At 48.2% G+C, this 12182-nt stretch overlaps 1 protein-coding gene across 5 annotated transcripts in view; it reads right to left on the minus strand.

Annotated features, from left to right (window-relative positions):
• The window catches only part of ETS1 (ETS proto-oncogene 1, transcription factor), a 121953-nt gene that overhangs the window by 31350 nt on the left and 78421 nt on the right, over nt 1-12182 (minus strand). For all 5 annotated transcript variants that reach the window (XM_045518724.2, XM_045518722.2, XM_045518723.2 and 2 more), the window contains one exon: nt 804-923. In XM_045518724.2, the coding sequence (XP_045374680.1) occupies nt 804-923 (120 nt within the window). The remainder of the gene's footprint in view (nt 1-803; nt 924-12182) is intronic.

A 12182-nucleotide genomic window follows, 5' to 3' on the forward strand; every position in this document is an offset into this window, starting at 1 on the left:
CCTCTTCAGTCTCGAAGATGACTTTATGAGATGTTGGAAAACCCCATGGTCAAAATTCATGTTATTCTGCCTGATGGTCCTGCAAGGATGCCGGGCACTGCTGTCAACGGGGGCTTGTGGTAAAGGAGAGTTCATGAAAAAGAGGTCACAGTCGCAGAAACTACCTAAGGTTTGTGTCTGGCAGGGAGGAATGCTGGAGACAGCATTTCTCTTACTCAGTAGAAAAGTGCTCATTCTGCTCTCCGTTGTCCACGAAATGCTGCTTGGTCAAGACCCAAGTCTTCCCCACTCGTTTTCCCTTCCTGACACCTCAAGTCATTTTCCCTCACATTCCTGAAGAAACCCTTTCAGACCAGCACCCTGACGTGTAAACGCATTTCACCAAGGACACGGAAAAGAAAAAAGTAAATTCCCAGAAATGCAGCTCGCCAAGGTCGTCCAGTGGCAACCCAGAAGGGCTCCAAGACCGTGCTTTCCAAGCTTATTTGCACTGCTGAGGCCCCTGAGGAGCCTGCGCATTACTGATGGGTCTGGGACATGGCCTGGGCTGGGCGATGCTTTTGACAATCCCCAATCTAACATGCAAACGAGTTTGGGCACCACTGCCCTAAGACCAAGATGGCAGTGACAAAGCCAGGAGATGAAGGAGCATGAACAGGTGTCTGCGCTTGTCCCAACAGTTGTCTGCAAAGATCAGCAGTTGCTGACTGAAAGCTGCTGAGAAACAATGTCTACTCACACCCCAGGTGGGGAAGCTGACCGTGCCCAGGTCTCTGATTCCATCCTCTCTCTTCCTGACATACCTTTTGGAATCCCCAGACGTTGCTGCTCTTTAGAGAAACCACTGAACGTAGCTTTCAAGGCTTGAGACATCATTTCCTTGCTGCTTGGAGTTAACAGTGGGACATCTGCACATTCCATATCTGCAAGAAAAAAAAAAAAAACGATAACAGATGTTAGCTAGACCCATCGTGAGGATCATTTTGCAATATGCACATATACCAAATCATACTGTTATACACCTGAAATGAATACAATGTTATATGTCAGTTGTATTTCAATTTAAAAAAAAAAGAAATAGGTAATTAATCACCCGTGAAATAGAACAGAGCACGAAAGGCCTGAAGAAGGCAAGATCAGACATGACTGTACTAACATCCTCACCAGGGCAGGTGAAATCTGGGGGGCTTTCCACAGTGCGGTAGGGCCCTTAAAAAAAAACCTGACTCTTGCCTAGGATGTCCCGTCTCTCTGACAAAGTCTGTTTCTTCTTCCTGCAGAGCTCTACAAAGTCCCCGTGGCCCCCATTCACTGAGATTATTACTGCTTCTACCTACTTCCAGTTCCCTGCGTAAGGCAGTGACAACATCCATGCAGCAATTACTCAGCACTCACTCCATGCATGGAACTGCAGAGAGAACCGTGAAGACAACAGAAGTGACCCCTAACGTATGGAGCTGGGAATCCGACTCCAGCAGGGCAAACAGTCATTGAAAAACCACTTACACAATTAAACGTCCAAATACAACGTCAAAAAGGGCTTCGTAGGAGGAGAAGATAGAATGTCAACACAAAACAGGGACTCATGCAGGTCTGGAGGAATCTGAGAAGGACTCCCTTAGAAGTGAGAACATCAACCTGAGGTCTGAAGGATACACAGGAGTTGTTTTTTTTTAAAATACTGCAGACCAGTGGTTCTTAAAGTGTGGTCCCCAGGCTAGCAGCATCAGCATCACCTGGGAACGGTGAGAAGTGCGCATTCTCAGCCCCACCCAAGCCTCCTGGGTCAGAACCTTGGGGGGGGGGGAGGCGGAGCCCGGAAATCCGTTTTTAACACAGAATCCAGGTGATCCCGGTGACCACTAAAACTACAGGATCCCGATCCTAGATAAAGAAAATTGTGCAAAGGTCCTGAGATGGGGGAAGAGGGAACCTTGCCCTGTTTAAGGATCAAAAAGATCAGTGCCGCAGGGGCAGAGGGGCCAGGGGCACAGCTGCTGGAGGGGAGGCTGAAAAGGTAAGCAGGAAGTGTGCTAAGGAATTCAGAATTGTACCCTGAGTAAAACAGAAAGGCACTGAGAGTTTTATGCAGAGGAATGACATGACTACACTTGGTTTTAAGATCACCTTACGGTGACACTATTTTTAATTGTTCAAGGAACCGCCATACAGTCTTCCTCACAAGGGCTGCACGATTTTACGCCCCACACAGCGCATGAGGGTTCCACTTCCTCACCAACACTCGCTACTTTCTGCATTTTTTTAATAGTAGCCGCCGTAGTAGATGTGAAGTGTTATCACATCTACATTTCCCTGATGATTAGTGATGTGGAGCATCTTTCCAAGTGCTCGCTGGCCAGCTGTGTACCTTCTTTGGAGGAATGTCTACTCAAGTGTTTTGCTCATTTTTAATAGTCATTTCTCTTTTTGTTGTTGAGATTTAGAGATTCTCTATTAACCCAAAAGAGTGGAAAGCAGGGTCTCAAAGAGGCATCTGTACACTCATGCTCATAGCAGCACTATTTACAACAGCTAAGATGTGGAGGCAACTAGGTGCCCATCAGCAGATGAATGCATAAGCAAACTGCAGTATATACATAAAGTGCAACATCGTTCAGCCTTAAAAGGGAAGGGGATTCTGACCTGTGCTGCAACATGGATGAACGTTCGCAGCCTGCTAAATGAAATAAGGCAGTCACAAAAAGCCAGATTACATAAGGTACTTAGAATAGTCAAATTTATAGAAACAGAAAGGAGAATGGTAGTTGCCAGGGCCTGGAGGGAGCAGGGACTGGGGAGTTGTTGGGTAATGGGAACAAGAGTTTCACTTTTACAAGATAAAAAGGGTTCTGGAGCTGGACGGCCGTGATGATTGTGCAACATGACGAATGTATTTAATACCACTAAACCGTGCACTTAAAAATGGTCAAGATGGTAAATTTCATGTTATGTTCATGTAACCACAATTCTTAAAAAATTGGGGGAAAAAGGATGGCCTTAGTGGCTGCTCTGTAAAGGATGGTTTAGGAGGTAACTCTGCAGGGATATAGCAAAACTTGTTAAAAAGCTCTCACATCAGCCGTGGTGAGAGATGGTGGTGGCTTTGACTAGGAAGGTGGCCATGCGGACAATGGAAGTGGGCAAATTTGAAGTGCAGACAGGAGATAACACCTACAAAGCCTGATTTACGCAGGTGGTGAAGAAGAGTGAGGGACCACAATCTGCAGACTGGGCACAAACGTGCCCTCTTTCGCTATTTCCACCTGTATCTGTATCTCTGCCGTGTCCACCCCTTCATGTACATGCAGACCATGTTCAAAGCAAAGATACGTAAATATGATTCAAGTTTAAAGCCCTCTGAACTCACCTCAGGCACAATTTCCCACAAGAAGCTACAAAGCAAAGGAATGTCCTGAGAGCTCCTCCTCGCTGTCCTGTGACCCATAAGAAGCAATACACTTTTCTGCAGGAATTCCAGAAGCCCTCTTGCTCGCCCTGCGTCCTCAGTGTAGCAGATGAAACTGACATAAAACGGCTGAGTTCTAGGCGGGGCCCTGCAGCAGTTCCCCACCAGCCATCTCTGAGCCCTGGCTACTTAAAAAGTTCTCTGGACATACACAATGTGCTACTGGCTGAATAAAATGGAAACACAGGAGGGGAAAACTGACAACTGGTGACCTCTGAAAAAAAGAAGAAAATATATTGCCTCTGAACGTCAAAATGAATGGAAATTACATGGCAATAAAGGGCAGGCAGCACTTTCCCTGGGTTTGCTCTGAGCGATGCTGTCAGGAAACTGCCCAGAGTCCACCCTCCGCCCTGGAAGAACAGGAGGGTTCACTGCCACGGCCCTCCCAGGCCCTGCCACGGAGGGGGATCTGAAGTTCCAGGGAGTGGAGAATTTGGGTTGCCCTGGGACATGCCCAAAAAAATCCAGTGGAAAAATCAACATGCCTCCAGGAAGGTTGACAAAATGATGGAAAATCCCAGATTGTTTGGGGGGGGTGGGGGAGAGGGGACAGAATGTTGATTACATAACATCCAGCCTTTCAAACAATGGAGTAATCATCAAATGAGTCACTAAGACATTAGTGCCACCCCCCATCCTCACGCTACTCGCCCAAGAACAGCTAAGTGGCAGGTCCAGGATGTCCCTCCTTCTATGAGTAGAAGTCAGTTTGACTTTAGAGAAAAAGGCTCTTTATTTAACCAAGAGTATTGCTGCTCAGCTGCAGTACCCTCAGCTCCCAGCACCAGCCGAAACACAAGAGTCAATCAACGAATGTTTGGTGAATTTAATGTTTTCCAAATTTGAATCCACTTTCCTTCCCTTCACTCCCATCCAACACAAATCCATGACCTTGAGCTGTGTGGGTTTTGTTGCATGTGTTAGTTCCCGTCATTAGATTTATCACTCAATGAAAAGGTCTTTTACTGATGGCGGAAATTGGCCAGGACAGCACATGTGGAAAATGCGGGCCAGGCCAAACGGACGAGCCGTGGTTCTGCTGCAAATGGGAACTGAAGGATGAGACTGGAGGCCCCAGGCATCTTCTAAATGGGAAAGCCTGGGCAGTTGGGTGCCAGGGTGATGTGAAGGCTGAGAGCGACAGCAGAAGGCCGGAGAACGAGGTTTCCCAGAGTCTGCTTCCTCCAACTGCACGCACTCAGGCAGTCTGGCCTGGACACAGCCTCTGGGCTGACAAGGCTCCACGTGGGTTTCCACTTCCCACCAGGGAGCCGGCACTTCCGGGTTCTCACTCCAAGGGAAGCAGCTGGAATTGCTTCCACCTCAATGCCATCTGCAAAGGCCCGGTCCACGTGCCATCGGCTGCACCTGCTGGGGGTTCAAAGCGCTGGACCTCTTGGGAAGGTGCTCACACCCCACACACGTGGGACACCTGGACTGGACGAGCTGAGGAGAAGGCATATCACTGCCCTTCGACCCAGAGGATTCAGATGGGAAAGTCAGGTCTTTATCCAATTTTAGAAAGTGTGGAATTTTGGTTTAAAAAAATCAAAACACCTCTGTAAGTGAATGAACAATTAGCCAGGATTGTCTTTTTCAACCTTTTTTTTGTAGTGCAGGCTTTGCATTTAAATGAGGATGAATAATCACCTTCAAAAGCAGACATTAATTTAAAACATTAAACCCTTATCACGTAGAGTATGAATGTAAAAGATGCCCCTGACGTTGCTCGTTTACGACTGTGACAGTTCTGCCAAATCACGCTGACCAAGAGCAGCGATGAAGTCATCACAGGTGGAGACGCTGACGTGGTTTAGCCCAGGCAGGCATCTCTGTCATTCTCATTGCACTTCATCTCGCTACCTACTGTAACGCTTGCATTAGGCGCCAACAATATTTCTAATTTCTGGAAAGCATCTAGAAATGAATCAGTGCCTCCAAAGAAATTAACCAATTGTATTTTATGGATAAGCACTAAAATTGCCTGTGTGTTAATAATTGTAATTGCAGTATCTTAAATTCAAATAACACATTTATCTCAAAATGCTAAGAACCTGACCTACAGACATACTCTGCTGATACAACGGAGGCTCTAAAGATATTTATGAGACATAAATACAAGTATATTAGATTTCTGACCCATTGATTATTCCTCAGGACCCTTAATCTGAGTTAAGAATCACTCACATTTCTTTTTTTAAGTATTTTATTTATTATTATATTATTTTATTATTTTTTGGCAGTGAGGGAGGTAATTAGGATTTTTTAATTTTTAATGGAGGTCCTGGGGGATTGAACCCAGAACCTTGTGCATGCTAAGCATGTGCTCTACCACCTGAGCTGTACCCTCCCCCCACCCACATTTCTGAAAGGAGAAGCTAGTGAGTAAATAGCAAACTGTCCAACCAAGGCTACACAGTCCCCAAGTAGACACGAGCAGGTAGCTTCCCTTGAATCAGCAGGGAAACAATGAGCTGTGGCTTTTCAATGCAGGGAAACACCTGCTTATTTTTCATTGTGACCTAATCCTGACCAAAAGCTAATACAGACCAAGGATGTTTTAAGCCAAAAGTAGAACAAGGGTTTCAATTCTCTTATACGGAACTCAGAGTCAAGGACGGCTCAGTGTCCAAAACCCCGTCAGGACATTTCATGTGACTTTTCACACCACTCTTTAAAGTTGTTTGAAACCAAATGGCTCCCCTAGAATGTTTGTCCCGGGAGAAGTTCCAGACATATGGCCTTACTGACCTGAGATGTTTCTCCTCTCATCAGCATCAAATAAATGCCAGGGGAAATTGGAGCATCTGGGACCCAAGCGTTAGGAGATGAGAGATTCAGACAAGGACCAGAAATTTAGGGTGCACGTTCCAGTCTTGCATGACCACTGGACGGGCCAAAGCCTGGTGGGCTTCCATGGGGATACCAGCCGTGTGCGGGGGGGTACTGCCCCCGTCAGCAGCAGCATAAATGAAACACCAAGAATGCATAATGCGCCTCATGCCTGCAAACCACTTCTGTCCATCAACACACTTCGTGCACACCATCCCCCAAATCCTCACAACGTGAAACTCCTGGAGGGCCTGGGAAAGTACTAAAGGGTCCCCACCTTACAGATGAAGAAACCAAGACAACAAGAGATCAAGAGTTTGGCTTAACTCAACCTTTCAACTCTTACGTCCAAGGCCTTCCCACTCTAACCCACTGCGGCTGCAAATAGGGACGGCTCAGAAATCCAAAAAAACTGAAACTTCTACAGTTGAGACAGAAAACGGGACTTTTATTTCCCAGTATGAACATTAGATGCACTTGAGGCAATAATTAAAAACGGAAACAAAACCATTCCTGGATCGAAGAAATCCAGGCTTCCATATGGCTAGCCCCAGAAAGACATCATTAAAAGCCATTTACAGAATCGACAGGAATCTTCTCTTGGAGCTAAGGGTAGAGGGACTTCCTTCCACACAAAGTGACACGTAGTAAATGACAACCTGGTATCCTTCCCTCTGCGTTCACCCCTGGGGCACCCCGATGGGCAGCTGTGCACAAAATACAAGGCTAATTAGTTACCTAAAGTCTTGCTGAAATGGGTCTCTTAAAGCTAAAGGAAACCAAGAAGAAACCTTCTGCTTCATACGGAGGAAAAAAAAGGACAACTGCCCCAAATGGAAAGATAAGATTCTGAAGACGAGGGAGAAGGACACAGTGGGACATGCACTGAGCTTGACCTGGCTTGTTGGTCAGAACCCACGGGCTCTCAGTTTTGCCACTAATGGACTCACCCTGGGTAAGCCACTCAATCAATGCATTGCTAAAAAGACGCCTGTTGATAGATAGTGTCATAGCCCTTATAGGGTTTTAAGGTTTTCATTATGGCCATGCTTAATCATACACCAGGGCAGAGGGAATACTGTAATAAATCCCTGCTCAGAATCCATCCGCACTACCCGCTTTTACTTCATCCCCCACCCCCAACACAGAACTGAAACTCTAATCCCAGGCGACATGCCATTTCACCCACAAACATTTTATTGTCAGGAGGATATTTCTGAGATAAAGGAGGATCATGATATGAGAGATTACCAGACACAAATAAGCTCACGGAAAAACACAGATAACAAGGCTTCAGATTACTTTCCACGGTGCTTAAACCTGGGCCCACGTTTCATTCACTGGCCCACCTGAACCTGAACTTCTTTTGAAGCAAGGCTACTACGGTCTGGAAAGTGATGAAGTTGGAGCAGAGAGACGTGATTTCAAATCCGGACGGTCAGCCAGCCCCTCTGACCCCCACGGCCGACAAGCAGCAGGCTGCAGAGCTAACTCCGCCTGTCAGTGTCCTCGTGAACTTACAGCTCTAACCAGGAGTGGATGGAAAACGGCTGGGGATTCCAGGCAGCCCCCAAAGGACAGCTGCCCAACTGCCTAGGACAAGCCCCAGGGTGAGAGCAGAGGTGCCTCTCCTTCTCCAGAGCAAAGAGGAACAGGAAAACAGCCGCAGCCAGGGCTGGAACACGGAGCTGATTGTCCCCGGAGAGCTGTTACTGGTCTCCAAGCGGATCTCCCCAAGGAGGACACCAAGATCTCAGGAGGCTGTGAGAAGGAATCTCATTCAGCCCCTCTCTCCTTCATGGAACGGTGGGTTGGAACCAGACAGGAAGGTTTTTGTCTTACACTCGTGATTCAAAATCCTGTTCCAGGCCCTCGAAACCTGGCGAGGCAGGACTTCAGCTGGGGAGCCAGTATAATCCACGAAGTTTCTGGCTGGGGTTAAAGGCAGCGAAGGAAAGTAAGTGTCCCTCCGCCGCCCCTCCCCCCTTTCATAAACCTAACGAGGTGACAGAAATGAGGGACAAGCAGGATTCTTGGCTCCAGCAGGAACTGAGCAAGAGCTGGGCCTCTCATCCCAACCAAAGCTGGGGCCCCAAATAATGGACCGCATGACCCCCAGACAGACTCTCCTTATCAGTTAGGTAAACACACTGGGCTTCTGTCCTTCTCTTTAACCAACGCCCTCAAAGTCACCAGCCAATAAGAAACCACTGTAAAGAGGGGGGGAAAGGAGCTGCCCAGAAAATCCCCAGTTCACCCTTCAGCAACCTGACTGGCCAAAGGCAAGCCAGCCTCCGATCGCAGCATCTCGATCCTGCTGCCCCGGGCCGAAGGCGCCAACTCAAAGGTAGATGCCTCTGCTCAGGGGGAAGCCGTGCCCCCAGACAAAAGAGATGACGCTCTGAGAGGCAAAGCAGGCTCCAAACAGCACCGGGAAGCCGGCCCCGGGCCCTGCAGCCGGGCCTGGGAAAGAACTCTATGGAGAGGACCGAGCACCCTGAACATCCGTAGGAAGTGACTTCAGTCCCCTCCCTTCTCCCCTTCCTCCAGCCCCCGCCCCATCCCCCAAGAGGAGTTTTAACACATTATTACCACTGGAGTCCTGAGGATCTGGTGACTCACCAGGCTCACACATGGTTCCAATGAGCCCTTGACCATGACATGGTAGGGGAGCAGGGGAAACAAATGAAAGCAGTTGTAATTCGGCAGTGCGGAGCTCAGACCTGCCAGACAAAAAGGGCTGCGGGCGTGCTCCCAAATTCGTTCAGGCACCTGACATCCAAAAGCTATTTTTAATCACTGGATTTATTTCTTTCCTCCCCCCTCCACCATCCTCCCCCTCAGCAAATGTTTCGAAGTCAGAGCAAAACCCAAATCAACTCCAGGTGTTCAGGGAAGCCCAGAGAGGCTCTTCCGTTCCAGGATCTGAGCCAGAAAGCAGAACTGCCCCCTGGGTCCTGCTGCTACACTTTCTGGCTCTTTCCTTAGAACAGTTCAAATCTCCCACCCTCTACATCAGGCACATGGCCTGAAAGCAGAGATACCTGAATGAACAGGCCCTGCTGGAGTGACTCCTAATTCTGTGTTTCCTCCAGCAGCCCTGGCAAGTGAGGGTGCTTGGGACCGGCCACAGGGACCCCTGAGAGCTCAGGAGTATCTTTTAAAGCATCTTTTACTCGCTAGGATTCTCGACCTGCCCGGCAGCGAGGATGACATTAAACATGTGTGAAAATACCAAAGCCTCATGCTAATAGGTGCTCAATAAATTCCCAGCGACTTGAACTGAACTGAGAAGTGTCTCGTAAACTATAAAGATTAAAATATATATATATATATATATATGATTGTATTTCCCAAAGCTTAGAGAGACAGCAAGGAGAAGGAACCTGGCAATTTCCCCAGGTACGGCTGAGCAACTGAGAAGGTGAGAAAATGAATGCAAAAATCGGATTCAGAGATATAAATGGAAATCCCCTGAATCAGGCTCATTTTTTTTAACAGAACATACTAATTTCTTACCTATTCTGTATCCCCAGTCCGCTCAGGAGGAAATCTTTTTTGTAGCAATGATCAGCTAAAAGCTGTGTTTTCATGACAACACTTCACAGCTCTAGGACCTAGTGGACCTAACACGCCTTTTGGTTTTAAAAGCGTCCTAAGAGTGCCAACTTAGAGTCAATATGGCACAAAACAAAACTGTGATTTTGTGCCCAAAACTCTTTTCCCACATGTTTGGAATGTGCTAGAATCCAAGCTGCATTCTTACCCTAGTCATTTCTGTGCCCTTAAATGAATGACATGCCCACAGTTTAAAAGAATGTTTTAATTACTGAAATTAGGATTCCTGCACATAAGGCTGCCTCAGTAGAGTACTTCAAAGAATAAAGTTCTTAAAAGATCATCCCAAGTCGTTTGCAGAGTGGATCACACGTTTCAAATCATTTCCTTCATAGATAACAACACTTGACTCCCTCGGCACCACGCATTTCGCAAGTCCTGGATGTCCCAGATCAGTAGCACTTGTTTTGTGATGGAAAACACGGGGCCAAGGTCTCCCTGCTACTCAGGAGGAAAGCATGAATTGGGCCATTTCAACCCCAAGGTCTGCAGATAAGCCAGAGTGCATTCTCCCGGCTCCTCCCCTATCTGAGCCTTCTGAGTGAGGGCCAGCCCCTGCCCTGACTTCATCCAAAGTACTGGTGACAGGGTACTTTTTGGCAACAACGTGGCAAAGGCTCACCCCTCTCGAGGAGAACATGGAAAACATCTGACCCCCTAGACCTCGTCATCACCCCAGCTTGCACTGCTTCCCTTTATGTATTACCCTTTGTTAAACTTTTTCTGGAGGGGTGGGGGAGGTAACTAGGTTATCTGCTTGTTTATTTATTTATTTATTTGATGGAGGTACCGGGGATCGAACCCAAGATCCCCCCGCGTGCTAAGCATGTGCTTTAACGCCGAGCTGCACCCACCCCCGACGTGTCACTCTTCGGCGCCTCACCCTCTGGGATCCGGGAGACGCTGGCTGATAGGGCTAATCAATTTATTTTCATTTCTCTTGACTCCCACCTACAATTTTCAGGGCTGCTCTCCGAGTAGCATTTTACATTTTCAAAAATGTTTTCTCCCACAGCCAACTATGCTCCTGAAAACGCCAAGGTTCGGTCTGGGATTACCTCCATCACACCGGTGAGAATATCGAGGCTCACAAAGGGGGCTGCAGTGACCTCACCAAGGCCATCAGGCCAGGCGAGTGTCCCGGCCAGCGCCCAGGCCCAGATCGCCAGACACTAATGCTGGGTGTCGTCCACCCGTTCCTGCTAAGAGTTACAAGCAGGGGAGGCAGAAGTGATGGACCCAGGAACGTTTCCTTTCATTTTCCCCATCATCTTCATCACAGAGAAAGTCCTGTCTGGACAAAGGAAGCGCCTCGGTCCCTGGGCCCTTCTGCCGGCAGCAGCTGCGCCACCAGAGCTCGGGGCTCCAGGGCCCGTCCCGCCCAGCACCGCCGGGTCAGGGGCTCACCGCGGGGGCCCCCTGCACCAGGCCTGGGGACAAGACATGCATGGAGGGGATGCCTGAGGATCACCGGGGAGACCGGGCTGGCCAAGGTGGAGGGTGAGAAGTTTTCTCCGCGGGCAAAGGAAAAATCTGGGCAAACAAACGGAGTGGAGCCCATTTATTTAGGCTGGAAGAGGTAAAGTTTTTCTGCACTTTTGAACTGTTTTCTCAAGGCCTGCCTCTCCCTCCCACGCAGGAAACAAACACAGAGACAGGCCTCTTCCAGCGAGGGCTCCAGTGGCTGAGGGCTGCCCGGCGAAGGCAGAGGAAGAGGGGCTGGGGAGCAAGGAAGGAGTCGTGGGTGAGAGGGGAGGGTCCGGGGCAGTGGGCAGACAAGGCCGGGAGGAGCTGGGAGAGGAGGGGGGAGGCAGAGCTGGCCGTGGGGACAGGGGAGGAAGGATGGCACAGAAGGGGACAGAGGGAAATAAAGGAGGAAGTGAATACTGGAAAATTTTAAACCAGAATAAAGGGGCAGATGGCAGACTGGAAGTGGGCTGGGAAGAGAGTCCCAATTAACAACGTTCAGAAAGCAGCATTTTTCCATCAATTCTGAAAGGAAATGCTCTCTTGTCTTTCTTATTTATTTATACGTTATATAAATACATTTTTAAACCAAAAAAAAAGGGGGGGCTGTTTTTTCCAATGGGAAAAAGCCTTGTTGGAGATGAAAGCCAGTCTTCAAAAACCCCTCGGAGGAAGCTGAAACCCCACGTGTCTCGGTGCTGCAGAAAGAAAAACAAAGTGGACATTCTTCCTGTGTTCTAAGGCTTTTTTATGCAGATGTGTTTTTCTTTTAATAAATAAATCTGGACAGAGAAGG

This window comes from Camelus bactrianus, chromosome 33 (genome assembly GCF_048773025.1).
Source record: "Camelus bactrianus isolate YW-2024 breed Bactrian camel chromosome 33, ASM4877302v1, whole genome shotgun sequence".
Taxonomy (NCBI): Eukaryota; Metazoa; Chordata; class Mammalia; order Artiodactyla; family Camelidae; genus Camelus; species Camelus bactrianus.